Genomic DNA, 19333 nt, shown 5'->3' on the forward strand with positions numbered 1-19333 from the left:
AGATGGCTGTACTGCCACCATGTCATCTATTAGCAGAAATATTTTGGCACTTTTCTGGAAGTCCCAGCTATATCAGGATCAACACCCATTAAGACATTATGTAGAGTAGAGTAGAGTAGAGAACATGGGGTAATTAGGGTAAATCTTACATTAAATATCATAATATCCTTTATCTTGACCAATTGTGGTATATTAGCATATGGTACAATTGCAGTACAGTTAATTGTGTACTATATGGGTATAAAATAGAAGCCACTCCAGTAGTATATGCTCACCCGATACACACAAAAGTCAAGATGTGGATTTAATGTTGTAATGGAAACTTGGCCAGCACTAAAAGAGCCAACAGGGTCCCAAACCAAAACATCACCATTCCTGCTCCTCTGATGCTGCCTGGCCTGCTGTGTTCCTCCAGCTCCACACGGTATTGTCCACATCAAATGCAAAGTCTTCAAGTACTATTTTTTTCCCAGGTTGCAATTTATTTTCTGCAGGTTTTTGGGAGGTCTGCACCTCAAATGATCTCTCTCCATTCAATTTCATGACGAACTTCTAAATTAGAATCAGAACAAAACCTGTGGCTGATCTGCTCCCTTCTTTCCTGACAAAAATGTCTGGTGCCTGTATGTCCCACCAAAATATCAAAACCTTATTTCCAGACAAGTCATTTACTGTTGTATTGACTAATTGTTGACTATTGTTTAATTAACTACACAATTCCATTTTTCCTTCTAATTATGAAAAACAATGATTAAATCAATCTTTATTTTTCCAGTTTATATAGTCCCACATTCCCAAATCTATCTAGCTCCTCAAGCATGAATGGATGCATTCTCCAGAGCAACACCTCTCAGAGTCACCTGCCAACCAATCATCTCTCTCATGTAATCTAAGCGTTTGTTTTCCCCTCGAATTGGGATTCCTGCAAAATATCCTGATGGAACAAAGATGCAAAGCTTCAGTATTTGTTGATTGATTAAAGTTAGCAATTTATAGACTTACTAACAGCAAAGAAAGTTTGATGTTAAACTAAAAAAGTGCAGCCAAGATTATGAAATGCCAACTGAAAATCCATATTTTAAAAACATCACAGTAGTAGGCAAAACAAAATCCCATGGCATCAAAGAAAGTGTGGCAGTATGGATGCAAATTTACTTGAGATAGGAAGCAGAGAATAGCAAAGCATTGTTGTTTTTCAAAATGGAGTTAAGTACAGATGTGTGAGCCAACAGTTTGTATTGAACCCCTGCATAGTGACATGGACTTTAGGGGACAGGACATAGTTTATTGCATTTTGTGAATTTGGAAATTATGAGAATAGTGACAGGCTTTAGGAGGAAATGAATAGACACAATTGAATAGATCTGCATGTTAATTTTCATTAAACATGCAGAGAAGTGTGAGATGGTTAATTTTGGTAGAAAGGAGGAGGATAGAAAGTCAATGGTAAAAATTTCAAGGTAATGAGAAAGTAGTATGACCTGAGGTTACATGTACTCAAATCTTTCTGAGCAAGATGTTGAGAAGGTTGTTAAAAAATGCATGTGGCCTTAATGTAGAGTACAGAGCATGGATAGTCCCTGAAGCTTCATAAAATTGGTCAGGCCTCAGCTGAAGTGTTCTGTTATGGGCACTAAACTTTAGAAAGGATATCAAAGCCTTGGAAAAACTGTTCAAGACATTTACCAGAATGGTACCAGAGATGAATTAAGTTCAGTCAGATAAGGTGATTGCTGAAGGATGATAGAGTTGGTTAAGAGGAGACAGAAGTGTTCAAAAAAAGAAGTATTTTGAGAGAATAAATCAAGATACACTGTTTCCAAAGGCAAAAGAATCATTAACCAGTTGACAAAGATCAAAGCCACAAGTGAAAAACTCAAGCTTTCTTTCCCCCCCCATACTCAAACGGTTCTCATCTGAGATGCACGACTAAAAAACATAGTGAAAGCCAATTTAATTGCAACTTTCAAAAAGGAGCAAAACAAATAGATGAAAAATTGTAGTTGTCTCATGTCAACCCCAGAGACTTGAACTATTGGATACTACTTTTAAAACAGGCACAACAGCTACCCTCCTGTGCTGTCCACATTCTATATAATCACCGCCAAGATGAATTCGCTTAATTTGAAATATTACAGAAGGGCAAAAATATAATCTGCTTTGCTGCCAAAATGTCCCTGAGGACTTAACTATTTTAAGAAACCTATCTATTACTGTACAAGAAATAAGCTCATTCAGTCTATCATTTCAGCAAACAATGATGAGTAGCAGTGTATATAATTAGTTTTTCATAAGGAATGGCAGAAAACACAATTTAAATTGCATTATAAAGAATCGGGGGATTTAAAATTATTGCCCCAAGATTTAAAACAAATATCAGTATCAGTTCAAATCCCATCATGTCTAACGGGGGACTTGAAATTAAGTTAAAGAAATTAATCTGAATTAAAAAGCTAGTCTTCAATAATGTTCACCATAAAAATACCAACATTCCACAAAATTTCAATGAGTTGCCTAATGCCCTTTGGGTGAGCAAACCTGATATTCTTAACAAGTCTCCCCTACTGGTTACTCCAGGCCCACTGTAATTTTGTTGACTCAACTGCTCTCTGAAATGGCCTAGCCAGCAATTTAGTTGTATTAAAACTGCCCTAAAACCTAATAATGAAACCAGATCATCTGGCTTCAACCCATGCTCAACAAATGCATACGCAGCCTAGTTAATCCTGCAACTCCTACTTGTGGAGATATCTGCCAGAATTGGAAAAGCTTTCCCACAAGCCACTAAAACAACAGACTGACATTCTCAACTTTCAAGAATCAAGTCCTCCAATGAATATCCCAGAATACTCCATCACCATCCCAGGCATTCCATGCACAGGGCAGGACAGACCCACCAGACACAGTGACAAAGGTCATATACAGCAAGGACAGAATGTTTTGGAAAACCCTGAAGCATCAACACCACCAGACCCCATAAAAGGTTCAGGCTTTAGGTCCAACATGGCGAAGAAAACCATCAAATGATTACCATCTACCACCTTCCCTCAGCTGACAAGTCAAAATCCATGTCAAACACTATCTTGAAGAATCAGTTAGGGTTGCAGGTCACAATGTTCTCTGGCCGTGCAACCTTCACACCAGTTACCATAGTGATTCAGTGGAACGGAAGAATGATGAGTCCAGAAGAATGCAGCTAACACACATGGTTGTCACAAGTAGCATGGAAACCAAGTTGAAAGGAAAAAACAACTTTACCTCATCTTCAGTAATCCATCCTTCATGGATGTATCTGTCTGTCTGTGACACTATTGGTGGAAATGACAAATGCTATTCTTCACAGTAAGGGTAGTTTGCAACATCTCGTTATCATGATGCCAAATAGATAGATTCAGAACAGATCTAGCAACTCAAACAGAGCATCCATGAGGCCATCAACAAGTGATTTGTTTTCCACCACAATTCATCATCTCACAATCTTACATGTTGTTATGAAGTGGAGGGTGACCCCCCCCTTACCCTCATAACTAAAACCAAAACGCCCAAACCCGCACACTGCACGCGATAATCTGTTAAAAGGGCCTCCAAATCTGTTAAAGGAGTGGTTAAATTAAAAAAATACCCTTTATAATCAACAAGTAACAATTTATTTATCTAACTTAAACAGTGAACAAACTAAACTATTAACAAACCAAATAAACCCATTCTAACTACTAACTATTTCAAAATAAAACAAGATTATAACGGTAACAAAGCGTGGAGCTGGATGAACACAGCAGGCCAAGCAGCATCTCAGGCGCACAAAAGCTGACGTTTCGGGCCTAGACCCTTCATCAGAAATGGGGATGGGGAGAGGGTTCCGAAATAAATAGGGAGAGGGGGAAAGTGGATCGAGGAGAAGATAGGTGGAGAGGAGACAGACAAGTTAAAGGGGCAGAAATGGAGCCAGTACAGGTGAATATAGGTGGGGAGGTAGGGAGAGAGGGGATAGGTCAGTCCGGGGAGGACGGACAGGTCAAGGGGGCAGGATGAGGTTAGGAGTCGGAAATGGAAGTGTGGCATGAGGTGGGAGGGGGGGGGAGATAGGTGAGAGGAAGAACAGGTTAGGGAGGTGGGGACGAGCTGGACTGGTTTTGGGATGCAGTGGGGAGTAGGGGAGATTTTGAAACTGGTGAAATCCACGTTGATACCAGTGGGCTGCAGGGTTCCTGAGCGAGAGTTGCTGTTCCTGCAACCTTCGGGTGGCATGGTTGGGGCACTGCAGGAGGCCCAAAATGGACATGTCGTCGAAGGAATTAAATGGTTCGTGACTGGGGAGGTGCAGTTGTTTATTGTGAACCGAGCGGTGGTGTTCTACAAAGCGGTCCCCAAGCCTCTGCTTGGTTTCCCCAATGTAGAGGGAGCAACAACGGGTACAGCAGATGCAGTATACCACATTGGAAGATGTGCAAGTGAACATTTGCTTGATGTGGAAAGTCATCTTGGAGGTGGTGTGGGGGCAAGCGTAGCACTTCCTGCAGTTGCAGGGGAAGCTGCCAGGTGTGGTGGGATCGGATTGTAGATGGTGGAAGCCTCGGAGGATGATGCGTTGTTGATGGACCACTCTCTCCGGGACTCCCTTGTCCACTCCGCACTCCCCTCCAACCCCACCATGGGGTCTGGTTTAAATTAATTGGCTAAATTCAAAAACCTATTGTCTTGGGGAAAATGCTGCTTTGCTGCTAACAGTATAGCCTTTTGATACTGATGTTTCAATTCTGGTGCTCTATGCATCTGAAAATCCACTGACTTTTTTTTGAATCTCTAAGCATAGACAACTACCTTTTACAAACACAAAACACTGGCAAGTTACAAGGACCAAATTCTGATGTCCTGTCTTCTGATCCACAAGTACTCTATCCAACTTTGCAACAGTACCCATCACCATTAACATTAAGCCACTGATTCAATAAGAAATACACCCAGATATATTTAAAAATGAGGCATCAGCCTGGTGAAATATAGCACAGGGCAACAAATATGCCAAACAGCAGGAGAACATCATAACTATAACCAAGACATCTGACAACCAACAGATCATGTTAATATTCTACAGGCATATCATATCCAAATCTGATTAGTGGAGGTCAGATGACCAACTGAACAAAAATCCACACATATTCCCATCTTCAATGATGGAGCAAGTCCTCTCATGAGTGTCAAGACAAGGTTGACGCATTTATAACAATCTTCAGCTGGAAGGACTAAGTGGATGTTCTGACCTTTCTCAGGAAGGATCACTGGGCCCAAAATGCTAATTTTGTTTTCTCTCCATAGATGCTGAAAAATCGGCTGAGATTTTCCAGCAATTTCTGATTGTTTCCGTTTCCCATTCACAGAACTTGTTGGGAAAGTTCTTGTGCTCATGAGGATGTTGGTTCTGGGTCTTCCTTCTCCAGATGCTTTCATTGGTTTTCAGAAGGTAAGCAGTTCCTACTTATAAAAGGCCTTTGACTTCATAATAAAAAGCCACAGTATATAGCCACTCATGTTAAAACTCTGATTTTCTTCAGATTTAAAGTGACTTTTACTTCAAACGGCAGAGAGCGCCGAGGCTAGAGGAGATGTGTCGTCTTCTTCCTGTCTTGCTCAAAGCTTCAAGCCATTCAGGTGCACAAGAACCAAATCACGTTTGCCGACAGGCAGAAGGCTTTCATCATTAATAACTTGTCACCAGTCCACAAACCAATCAGCTACTTGTTGCTGGTTGAATCTGTGTACACATATCCTTGGCTCCAACTTGCCTGTACCTTCTCTTTCGACTACTACTTGAATCAGCAACTGTGAGAATAGGACTTAAAATGGTGTCAAGTTATTTACTTTCAACAGCATACACTATTTCTTTTAGCAATCCGTGGTTCTGGGGCAGTCTTTTCCTACTTCAGTCCATAATTAAAAATAGAGAAACATAAAAACAGTCCTTACAAAGACAATATTTAATCTAACTAGTCCCAGTAAAACTGAATCAATGAGAATCAAGGAAGAAAAGTCTGCGCTGTTTCAAGTCATACCTTCATCTAAGAAACTAAATCAACTTAGCACGAGGACATTATTGCTCGGGTTCCTTAGGACAGTGTTTTAAGACCAACTGTCTTCTGCTGTTTCACCAAATATTTTTTCCAGCATAAGGTTAACAAGGTGATGTTGTATAGTGATGATTACATAAAGTATGTCCCTTTAATTCACAACTCTTATAATACTGAAGAAGAAATCTATGCCCACATGCAACTAAGACCTAATCAACACACAGACCTGGACTAACAAGTGGTCAATGACAACATGGAATTCAGACCACAGGAGTGATTGCAAGTGACCATATCCAAAAAGTGAGAATCAGAGACATTCAAGTGACTTTCAAGGGCACTAGCATTAATGAATGCCTCACTACCAAGATTCTGATCAGAAATTTGACTGCCCAGTAACAAATATTCTAGTTACTATAGCAAGCTCTTACACACCAATCTTAATACTTTATTCTGTGCCAAATGTTGTCTTATAATATTCCTGCAAAGTACCCTGGAATATTTTACAATGTTATGGATCAACAACATCTAGCTTTTAAGGAGTACCAGCAATTCTGAGTTTCTCAGCAGCGGATGACAATGATACTGGGGAGAATATTTTGAAGCAGTTTGAGTCAGGCATGCATTTTGCAGTTGTATTAACACTGAATTCTTGCTGGGACTGTCAGTTCTGCGGTCAAAAGACACCCTAGCAATAACTTTTGTTTCTGTGTTTTCCAAAGCACTGAAATATTCAAAGTTTTTTTTTTAAAAGTCTCATTCAAATGCACATAAACAGCTTTTCAAACAACTTACACTTCTTACAGAACTGAAATACTAAATTAAAATCATGTCTCCCCTTCTTAACACAATATAGGAAAACAAATTAAACTTTAAACTACATATGGCTCTGTCCACTTTGGAATCTACGCTTCCAAATCAGTCCAATTAAATGAAGAACATTGATGATAATCAGATGATGCTTTTCATTTGAGCCACATTTGTCAGTTATGTAAAAATTATGTTCATGCCTTGATTATTCCAAAGAATTATAAATCAACTTTATTTTACACACAACCTTAAAAATCCATAACCGGTGATGTTAATTACAATTTTATTGAAAAAATGTTTGGCTTCATGAAAACTCCCGACAAATAGTTATCACAATAGTTGTAAACTGAACGTAAAAGGTGTGAAATTTGGTTCAAGTAGGAAATGACTGCAAATGGAGAAGGTTTTGATGCTTTTCTGCCTTCAATTCTTGTGATCATCCATATCACAAATAAATATTTACTTCATGTTAATTAAATACACATACTCCAGGAGGCCAGTCACACCCCTGGGCTGGAGAGAGGTTTGTTTACTAGTTAGGGCCTGAAGGGCGAAACTTCAAATCAGGCAGGTTAAAAGCAACCCAGGTGCAGTACAGGAGGAACCTCTGCCCCTGTCCATATCCAACTGTGCCTCTGTAAATGAGAGCAGGCAATTCAAGATTTGAGAGTAACTGGCCATGGCACCATGGTACAAGAGGCAATTCAAGTTGGAGTGAAAAGAAATATCATACTAGCACGGTACCATAGTTATGGGGTAAATATTTCCCTGTGCAGTTCCAAGTAGAAGGTCCCAATGCTTTTACCTCTGGGTAAAATTGTTCAAGACATACCTTTGCGACTGAGCGTTACTTGAGCTATGATAATTGGATGGTTACCCTCTCCCCTCCATGAAAGAAGCAATTACATAAGTAAAATGATGAATAACGCCCTGTTAAAGACGTTTGAGAAGCTCTGGTGCAAATTGTTTAAACAGAACTGCAAAGATGATAAAATTCTGGATTACACCAGAGTCAAACACAATTTGGCATAGGATTGAACAGTTCAGAGAGGTGATGGCATGGCTGAAAAAGCGGTGTGAAAGACAGGAATTTCAATTCATTGGACACGAACATTCGTACACTGGGACAGGCTGCACTAAATTGGCTGGGCCACTGGCCCTATGAGTCGTGTAACATGACTACCATTACAATATTCATCTAAAAAAGGGGGAGGTCCTGCAGGGGGAGATAATTCAAGGGGAAACTTTTCAATGTAAAGAGAAAAGTCAAGGTCACAGAACAGTGCAGAAATCTAGGCAAAGATAAGGAGACAATGCAACAGGAAGATATAAAATTTAATGGTAATAGTGTATCTGTGAATAAGGTCAAACGGGAAACATTGGCCAAAAAGTTAAAATTAATACGAAATGAACTTTTTCTAAATACAAGAAATATCCATAACTAAACAGAAATTGATGATGCAGATAGAGATAATTGGGTTTTATCCAACGATCATTATAGGCATGACTGTGTGGTGACCAAAGCCACAAATGAAATATTCTGAGCTATTCTTTCAAAAAAATTCTAAAATGAAAAGGGGTGGGGATAGTTTCAATAGCATAGGGTGATGCAAGTACAGAGGTAGGAAAGATCTTGATTCAGAGCAGCAGAAATCAGAATTAGTATGGGTGAAGATTAGAAATATCAACTATCATAAAACACTGGGGACAGTAGTTATTTAGTTGAATACTGCACTTATCAAGAAGTAACAGTAGTTTACATAAAGGTGATGTGAAAGTAGATGCACCAAATAAGCAGCAGCAGTCTGGAAGGTTAGCCCATGGAATGGATTTGACAAAGTTTCTGAGAACAATATGCAGTGGATCCCAACAAAGATGTGGCATTACACATTTTGACTTATGTAATGGAATGGGGTTATTTGGTAATCTTATCATACAGGATCACTGGGAAAGCGAGAGAAACTCAAATCCAAAAGTGAATTATTGACTGAGTACAATGGCATGAGAAAGATGGTGGTGTAATGGTAATATCCAGAAACTAAGGATTCATTTAATTAATAAAATCTGTAATGAAAAACAAGTCTCAATAATAGTGATCCATGAAACTTTTAACAGTCATAAAAAAACACCCCAGATGCTGCTTGGTCTGCTGTCAATCCAGCTCCACGCTTTGTTATCACGGATTCTCCAGCATCTGCAGTTCCCATTATCTCCGATAAAAGAAATGCCCCATCCGGTTTATCACTATCCTTCATGGAAGTAAGTTTGTCATCTTCACCTCGTCTGGCCAGCAGAATCACTGCAAATTTTAAATGCCCTCTGTAAGGGCCTAGCAAGCTCTCTACCAAGGAAGAAGTGTCAGCCATGACAGCAACTCCCACATCTCACTGAAAATCAAAGAGAAGAAAAAGCAACAGTGGACAGAAGAATAAATTAAACAAGTTTATTAGCATACAATAGAAACCATGCTTATTGAGACTTAAGGTGGAATTTATTTCCATGATTTAAGGCAGAAACAGTTAAGATTAATTTGGGTAAATGGAGGGACACAAAAAGAGTTTGAGCAGGATAACAAAGTGTGGAGCTAGATGAACACAGCAGGCAGAGCAGCATCTCAGGAGCACAAAAGCTGACGTTTCGAGCCTAGACCCTTCATCAGAGAGGGGGACGGGGAGAGGGAACTGGAATAAATAGGGAGAGAGGGGAAGGTGGACCGAAGATGGAGAGAAAAGGTAGGTAGGTAGGTAGAGAGTAGAGTATAGGTGAGGAGGTAGGGAGGGGATAGGTCAGTCCAGGGAAGACGGACAGGTCGTAGGTAGGAAATGGAGGTGTGGCTTGAGGTGGGAGGAAGGGATGGGTGAGTGGAAGAACAGGTTAGGGAAGCGGAGACAGGCTGGGCTGGTTTTGGGATGCAGTGGGGGGAGGGGAAGAACTGGGCTGGTTTTGGGATGCGGTGGGGGAAGGGGAGATTTTGAAGCTGGTGAAGTCCACATTGATACCATTGGGCTGCAGGGTTCCCAAGCAGAATATGCGTTGCTGTTCTTGCAACCTTTGGGTGGCATCATTGTGGCATTGCAGGAGGCCCATGATGGACATGTCATCTAAAGAATGGGAGGGGGAGTTAAAATGGTTTGCGACTGGGAGGTGCAGTTGTTTATTGCGAACCGAGCAGAGGTGTTCTGCAAAGCGGTCCCCAAGCCTCCGCTTGGTTTCCCCATTGGACAGGAAGCCACACTGGGTACAACGGATGCAGTATACCACATTGGCGGATGTGCAGGTGAACATCTGCTTGATATGGAAAGTCATCTTGAGGCCTGGGATAGGAGTGAGGGAGGTGGTGTGGGGGCAAGTGTTGCACTTCCTGCGGTTGCAGGGCTAAGTGCTGGGTGTGGTGGGGTTGGAGGGGAGTGTGGAGCGGACAAGGGAGTCACGGACAGAGTGGTCTCTCTGGAAGGCAGACAAGGGTGGGGATGGAAAAATAGCTTGGGTGGTGGGGTCGGATTGTTTGAGCAGATTGTAGGAAGGTAGGTTAATGTGACTTAGAATAAATTGCTCACTTGGAAGGGAAATACTACTACGAACCAGTGCATGGTGTGGCCAAGTAACGCTTAAGTATTTCTACCAAAAGCAGAGAAGGGCTCATCACCAGGTGAAAACTATTGTTTTCTACCCTTCAGAATCAGCCATTTCTGTCACAGGTGTCATGACCCCATGATAAAAATCTGTTAAAAGGGCATTAGATGCTGAAGTTAAGGGTTGTACTAAATTTCAGTGACTCCAAAATGGCTGAATTTTAAAGGTATTTGCATCGTGTTCTCTACTTTCATCAAGACAAAATTGTTTTTTTTCCATAATCAGACATTCAGATTTGAGAGCTTGCTACTCCAAATAAAAAGGTAGATTGCTAGATTCGACAGTCCGCTAACTGCAGTTATCAAGAAGTGTTGCTGTTAAGATCAAAATTAATGGCTGTGAAATTAAAAATGTATCAGAATGTCAAGCCCCGTGATATCACTGTAACCATATATGTCCATGTCATAAGTGGATCCTTCTCAAAGCAGTTTTGGATCACATTAAGATTGGAATCTATTTTACCCAAAGATACTTCACGTGCAAACCAAAGTGATCAGAAACTTCCAAAATCGATATTAAAAATATAATCAATACCTTTACAAATTGTAACAGATCTGTTATTTATCAAATGCATTGACATTAGTTATCTTATATAGATAGCTGATTTAAAAGTAATCACAATTAAGATTACATCATGCCACTGCCATTCGAAGCTTACAAGAATAGAATTATAAAATTGGAATAAATCACAACACAAGTATAAAATATCCCTAGAAAGTCAGGCTTTTCACCAGGAAAGAAGTCTGGTTGAAAGTATTGGAAAACATGCACAATATGTCTGACTATTTGTAAATATTTACATATTCTTCATTGGTCAATGTACTACTTTTAACTGAGTAATACAAGTTGTGGGCATACTGAAATGTGTAGGTGCACTACTTGTGAGATCATAATTTACTGCAGTGAGATACAATTGTAGGTGCCTTGAAGCAAAATTCAGATGTTCAGTTCATTATGCATTTGTTAATTGCATTAACTGTAACAAAACAAAGTGAGTTCATCAAACAACCCTTTGCTTGTAGCCAAGGAAATTTTCTGCATTTGAGTAAACATGATTTTTTTTTTAAATTGCAGAGGCAAATCGCCTGCATAAGAATTAACCATAATTAAAATTTGTAGTTCATCTCAACATCTAATGCCTTTTGAGGGAGTACTCTACACTTGTGTTTTCACTTCAAATGGCTGAATTTTTAAACATCTTTGCACCTTGTTCTCTATTCCCATTAAGAGGAAATTGTTTCTCCAAATGTACCCCATCTCACTTTTTCATAATTATAAATTTGGATTCCAGTTCATTTGACAGAAAGGCCAGCAACACATTGACATTTTGATTATTTGATGTTTCTGGTGCACTACAGTTCACTGAATTGTGTGAATCTCTTTACTCAGCAGCAGTTCTGAGTATCTCTTAATTCGAAAAGATCCAAAGTAGATATCTTCACCCTTGGCCTACATTTTGTTCATATAATCAAAATTCATTTAAAATCTCCTGTTCCCCTCTTTACATCCTTTTGCACCTCCTAATTTATTACCATCTGCAAACCCCAATAAAAACTCTTTTGCTTTATCCAAATTATTAATATGCTTGACAAAAAGTTGAAGTCCAAATACAAATCCTGAAGGAATTCTACTTGTGACATTTCTTACATAAAACAACATTTCCCGTTACATTATTCTATCATCCAAACAATTCTGAATATGTCAGACCAGACTCAAACATTAACCATTTTCTTTTCTACAGACGCTGTCAGACCTGCCGAGTTTCTTCAACATTCTTTGCTTTTGTTCTCGTTTTCACGAAGGTTCAGAAGAGCGATGAATAATTTAATGTGTTCCATCAAGTCCTGAACGGCCTTGATAAGGAGGGATGTGGAAAGGATATTTAATCTTGTAGGTGGGTTTAGAACTAGAGGACACTTCTAAATTTAGGAATCACGCTTGAAAGAACAGGGATAAAGAGAAGTCTTTTCTCTTGAGTTGAAAGACTTCGGAGCACTGACTAAGGTGGTGGCAGCGATGGTGGGTCATTGAATATTTTTAAGGCAGAGGTATAAAGATTCTTGAGACAGCAGCAATACAGCCTTATTGAATGGTGTAGCATGCTTCAAGACCCAAATATCTATACCATTTCAACGATTGCTGCCACTGTTATGGAGAATACGAATACACCAATACTGAATGCAGTGGGGAACAACAGCAAATCCATTCACTTATTCCTATTTACATAGAACAATGAGCTGTTGATGTAAATGTCAGCAGGATCTTAATTCATCGACTTCAATGAGTTCACACGGAAAACTTCATTAATGAACAGCAAGACATTTCAGCAGATCTAATAGAAACTTACAAGATAATGTATGGTTCAGAAGGGATGGACGCTAGGAAGTTGTTTCCGTTAGGCGGGGAGACTAGGATCCATGGGCAGAGCCTTAAAATTAGAGGGGGTAAATTTAAAACTGAAATGAGACGACATTTCTTCAGCCAGAGAGTGGTGGGCTTGTGGAATTCATTGCCAGAGTGCAGTGGAGGCTGGGACGTTGGATGCTTTCAAGGGAGAGATCAACAAATTCTTGATCTCAAAAGGAATCAAGGGCTACGGTCGGGCGGGGGGGGGGGGTTAAGTGCAGGGAAGTGGTGTTGAAATGCCCATCAGCCATGATTTAAATGGCGAAGTGGATTTGATGGGCCGAATGGCCTTACTTCCACTCCTATGTCTTATGGTCTTATAACACTAAGAAAAAAAAATTATTCTGGACTTGGCCGACAAAGTTAAAAAAAAGTGGTCAAGGAAAGCATCCAATCAAAAATTCAGGGGGAGAAATGAATCAGTTGTAGACCGCAAGACTACAGCTTTTCTTAGGTAATCAACAGTGGATGACTAAAAAGCTAATAGGGGAGGCATTTGATTATGAAACTAATTTGGCAAAAACTGCTAACAAAAGAGCTTCCATGGATGTACAAAATCAGAGTAGTGAACATAGATGTGCAATCCTTAGAGGATGCAACTGGGGCATTAATAATGGAGAACAGGAAATGGCAATTACTTTAGAACAATATTTTGCATCAGTGTTCACAACGGAGGAACTACAAACATCACAAAGATACCAGATAATTGAGGTGCTAACGTGCAAATGGGAGGAAAAAAACATGTAGCAGTGTCTATCATAAAGGACAAAGTTTTGACAAGCTAATGGGATTAAAGAAAACAAGTTGCCAAGACCTGATGGCCTGCATCCAAATGATAAAAAGGTGTTGTTACAGAGACAGTGAAGACACTGGTCGAAATGTTTCAGAACTCTCAATTTTCTAGAGGATTCCAGCAGATTGGAAAACCACAAGTGTGACACCTCCAGTCAGGCAATGCCCAAATGGCATTATCGCTGGACAGTTAATCCAGAGGCCCAGATAATTCATCAAACCCAATTCATCAAGCAGAAAGGATACATCTCTAGGTCTCTGCAACAAGTTCAGTTGTGTGAGGGAATGTAAGCATGTGCTCAAGCCTGTCAAGAATGAGCAATGTTATACTACCCAGAAGGCAGAAATGAAAAGGTACTCACAGTGATCATACACTTTCTCAATTCCACTAAGGATTTCCGATGCATACACAATTAGCAATAGCTTAACATCTTAGCCTGTAGGTTCAGTCACAGATGTGGTCCCTACTTCAAGGTGTAAGGGCTAGTTAGAGACTGTTGCTTGAAATGCAGTACCTACTGCTTGAGGGACTGTGTTGCAAATGGGAAATACAAAATATCTCTATTTGACATTAAGACTTGAAAGAGAAACAAGAGACACAAAAGCAGCTTTCAAATTGGTTTAAGGCAAACATCAGAGGTATGCGTGAAAATTGACTGCAGTTAACTGTACTGAACTCTTATTAATGAAAGATGCAAAACATGAAGCGTTCAAACATATTTTCACATAATACAACAGGATAAATGTAAAAAACAAAAACTCTGTGAATACAGTTAGACAACTGTGGTCAATTAAGAGAAAATGTTTAAACAAATGAGAAAAATGGAGCCTGTGTTGACCTCAGCCACATTCAAGCACCTATTTCCACGCTGAGTGATAACCCCACCACACCCAGCACCTTCCCCTGCAACCGCAGGAAATGCTACACTTGCCCCCACACCACCTCTCCTGCATTTCACGCAACACATCCCTCTCACCCCGCCCCCGCCACAACCGCCCAAAGAGGATTCCCCTCGTTCTCACACACCACCCCACCAACCTCCGGATACAACACATCAGCCTCTGACACTTCCACCATCTACAATCCGACCCCACCACCCAAGATATTTTTCCATCCCCACCCTTGTTTGCTTTCCGGAGAGACCACTCTCTCCGTGACTCCCTTGTTCGCTCCACACTGCCCTCCAACCCCACCAAACCCGGCACCTTCCCCTGCAACTGCAGGAAATGCTACACTTGCCCCCACACCTCCTCCCTCACCCCTGTCCCAGGCCCCAAGATGACTTTCCACATTAAGCAGAAGTTCACCTGCACATCTGCCAATGTGGTATACTGTATCCATTGTACCCGGTGTGGCTTCCTGCACAATGGGGAAATCAAGCAGAGGTTTGGGAACCGCTTTGCAGAACACCTCCGTTTGGTTCGCAATAAACAACTGCACCTCCCAGTCGCAAACCATTTCCACTCCCCCTCCCATTCTTTAGCTGACATGTCCATCATGGGCCTCCTGCAATGCCACAATGATGCCACCCGAAGGTTGCAGGAACAGCAACTCATATTCCACTTGGGAACCCTGCAGCCCAATGGTATCAATGTGGACTTCACCAGCTTCAAAATCTCTCCTTCCCCCACCGCATCCCAAAACCAGCCCAGTTCATCCCCTCCCCCCACATCCAGCCCAGCTCTTCCCCTCCACCCAGTGCATCCCAAAACCAGTCCAGCCTGTCTCTGCCTCCCTAATCTGTTCTTTCTCTCATACATCCCTTCCACCCACCCCAAGCCGCACCTCCATCTCCTACCTACTAACCTCATCCCACCTCCTTGACCTGTCTGTCTTCACTGGACTGACCTATCCCCGCCCTCCTCCCCACCTACACTCTCCTCTCCACCTATCTTCTTTTCTCTCCATCTTCGGTCTGCCTCCCCCTCTCTCCCTATTTATTCCAGAACCCTCACCCCATCCCCCTCTCTGATGAACGGTCTAGGCCCGAAACGTCAGCTTTTGTGCTCCTGAGATGCTGCTGGGCCTGCTGTGTTCATCCAGCCTCACATTTTATTACCTATTTCCACGAATTGTTTTTGCAAATACCTCATCTGACTTCTGGTGAGTGTGTGTCAATGAAGAGGTCGCATGCACAAAAAGGGGAATAATGTTCTTACTGTTTAATCATGCACCCAAATTAGCATCTAAGCCTTCCTTCCAAGGTTTGGAACTGAACCCGCCACCCCCATCAAGAGAGAGACATTCTTATCACTAACAGGATACCATACTGTCCAGCACATGGTTTCTAAAATCTGCCATCCAACAATAGTGCAGACACCCACCACAGCCAGCTCTTCACACAAAACAGAACCTTTCAGAAACCTGTCATCCAAGAGGATCCAAAGTTAAAAGTAACTTATCCTTGAGGTTACATAATAGTGTTCTTGATGTGGTGTATGCATGATAATTGTGCACACTCCAGTAATGACAAGCATTGTTGGGTGCTGCTTGTTCATTTGCTGAATTACTGAAAAAAAACAAACTGAAATCTTTGATTGTAGCTTCACCTCTTCTAATCTATTTGTTAAGGATGGAGGCAGGGCTGAGGATATGGTCATCATGGAAACTAGGGCTCCTGTTTGTCCTGCAGCTACTTGTGGATACAGGAACATTGCCATAATTTGTCAAGTTTGTCTGTCTTTTATCTGCACTAGAGTGGAATGGAGTGGCAGTGGTTTTCCTCAGTACCATACAGAAAATTGAGGCTTCTTTTGTCCTATTTACAACTGTTCTCCACTTTCCCAGTGCCAATTTTTTGCTGCATTTCCTGGAATCCTACCTCTGTATCAAAGTAGTGTATATCAGTCAGGCTCTCAAACAGGTGAAACACTTTTCTCCTTTGGTTTCCTGATTTGGAAATGTTTTCACAGAAACCAAGAACTGGAAGTAGGCCAATAGGTGTTCTGAGCCTCTTCCCCATTCAATATGATGATATCCTCTACCTCAAAATCGTAGCCACATTTTCTCTCCTTTTGACGTCTTTAAATATCAAAAACTTATCACTCTCTTTTTTGAATGTACTCAGTGATCCCAACTCTACAGTCTTGTGGTATCAAATACCACAGATTGATCACCTTCAGTCAAGGAAGGTTTCCTCATCTCAGTCCTAAATGGCCTACTCCATATCCTGAGACTTTGACCCTTGGTTCCAGACTCCCCAACCATGGGAAACATCCACCCTGCTTCCAATATTCCTTCTAACACTTCTATTTTCCACCCACCTCGGTCACAGAAAATGCAGTACCAACTTCCAAAACTCAAAGTCAATGCTTTGACGCAGTGATCGCGCTGATCAGTATGCGGTCTGTATGCCAAACGTCTGCATTACCGTGCAGTTTAAAGGAATACTTCCGATATTTAGCTGTGTTAGAATTCTGTGTTGTCAATCAACTTGTGGTGTGACTGCGTGGACAAAATGGGATAGGGCAGAATGCATAATTCTCTGTAGCACTACAACTGTAGCATTATTCGATTGAGACATACAAGATAATTAAAGGATTGGACACTCTGGAGGCAGGAAGCATGTTTCCGCTGAAGGAGGAGTCCAGAACCAGAGGACAGAGGACACAGTTTAAAATAAGGAGTAGGCCATTTAGAATAGAGTTGAGGAGAAACTTCTTCACCCAGAGAGTGGTGGATATATGGAACGCTCTGCTCCAGAGGGCAGTGGAGGCCAAGTCTCTGGATACTTTCAAGAAAGAGATGGATAGAGCTCTTAAAGATAGTGGAATCGAGGGTTATGGGGATAAGGCAGGAACAGGATACTGATTGTGGATGATCAGCCATGATCATAATCAATGATGGTGCTGGCTCGAAGGGCCGAATGGCCTACTCCTGCGCCTATTGTCTAACTACCATTCTTCCAAAGAACTGTTCTTTTGCACCTTTAAGAAATTTACATATTAGCAAATGAGAATGTCTAAGTCTTAGCCAGTTAAAAGTGCAACTTCACTTTTTGCTGTTATAAATTGCAAAGTGCGCAGTAAACAAGATTTTTGTCACATATTTACAGAAACAAATACCAATATTAAAATAATAGAGAATAAAGTTGACATTTTCTGTGATGTGTACACACAGCAATTTTATGACAGATTTACAATCCATATCACACCAATGTTGTTATGCTAAAAGGACTGAATGCTGTTTCTTAACATTCAATCATTTATTTAATTTTGCTTCAAAAAGGTGAGAAATTATGTGTTTAAATTTATGGTGGTAGAGGTCATTTTTATCTAGGTACTGGCTAAATGCAAACCCACACATTTGTGGTGTCTAGAGGAAAAGGCAACATCTGGTCTCAAGAAAAATTGACAACACAGTAAATCATTATGTTAAACAACATGACATGGCTAGTCATGGATCAGTGATCTACTTAATTTAGTATGCAAATTAATGCTTATACTAGAATAAATGGCTAGCAAAATTTATCCACATCTCCAACAGAATAGTTTAATTTACATTTATTTGCTAGTTAATCCCCACTGAAAAATATCAAACAAAACAAAATTGTACTTCGTTATATTTCATGTGTAACCATATATGTATGTCATCTTTGTAATTTAAAATGCCCTGACTACTACCTGATCAGAGGCTGTTCCTTTTGTTCTCTCCCCCTAACTTTTCCAGTTCTTATCAAGTTTAACGATCTGAAATGTTAACTCTTCTTCGCACTCAGATGCTGGCTGACCTACTGGGTTAACGTAGCTTTTTCCATCATTACTTCTACCATCTACAGAAATTTGTATTTGGGAAAAGATATTTTATTTCTATACTATTATCAAATAATGATCATGGTTTACCTACTCTTATTCAGAAAAGTTAAATAGCCTCCATATTATAAATAAAACTCAGTGCAATTATACATGGTGTCAACACTGATAATTAGCATTCCATTGGGAGCTGGTGCAATCTAAACATATCTTCCAAACTTGTGGACATGCCTGCAATATTCAGGAAAATTTCCTCAAATAAGAGGACAGAAATTAATCATCTACAAAAATGGCGAACATGATGTTTATCCTAAATACACCATTCATAGCTCATTAAAGGTTTTAAAAATTCAGAAAGCAAAAACAATGAAACTTTACAGCCAGGACTCAGTCACCATTAAAGTTCACAGCAACCTTCAGAAAACTAAACACTATGAATGCCCTAGTTTCATTCAGAAGTGGGACTAACAGATTACGAAGCACCATTTTTTTTGGCAATAGCACAAGTTTAGTAACAATATCATACCTGTATTTTCTGTTTCATGTTGGGATATATCCAAAGTTGTTAACTTCTTGGTTTCCGCAGTCAGTAGTAGCTCGTAGGGATTCTCATCTTCTTCAAACTTTTCCGGAGTTTCCTTCACATCTGAATCCTGAGAAGAAGCAATTATTCTCACATCAAGCTCACGGTCAAGATCAACGGCAAGAGACATGCCATAATAAAAATGAGACTGAAATATATTGCATGCATGGTTATTGTCATAAAACTCCGAACTCTGAAATTGAAATTTTCTACTGCAAATCAACCGTAAGCAAAATAACCAAAGTAGCAAAGTAGCCACAACTGTTCTACTGAATTCCAGATGCATAAAATCAGT

At 40.4% G+C, this 19333-nt stretch overlaps 1 protein-coding gene across 4 annotated transcripts in view; it reads right to left on the reverse strand.

The window, feature by feature from the left end:
• LOC125462739 (ankyrin repeat and SAM domain-containing protein 1A-like) overlaps positions 1 to 19333 on the reverse strand; it is a 334971-nt gene that overhangs the window by 182898 nt on the left and 132740 nt on the right. For all 4 annotated transcript variants that reach the window (XR_009447014.1, XR_009447015.1, XM_059653455.1 and 1 more), the window contains exon 10: positions 18982 to 19108. Coding sequence is in view for 2 of the 4 variants with exons in the window: in XM_059653455.1 (XP_059509438.1) it covers positions 18982 to 19108 (127 nt within the window). In the remaining 2 variants the exon portion in view is untranslated. The remainder of the gene's footprint in view (positions 1 to 18981; positions 19109 to 19333) is intronic.

The sequence above is a fragment of the Stegostoma tigrinum genome, chromosome 21, assembly GCF_030684315.1.
Source record: "Stegostoma tigrinum isolate sSteTig4 chromosome 21, sSteTig4.hap1, whole genome shotgun sequence".
NCBI lineage: Eukaryota > Metazoa > Chordata > Chondrichthyes > Orectolobiformes > Stegostomatidae > Stegostoma > Stegostoma tigrinum.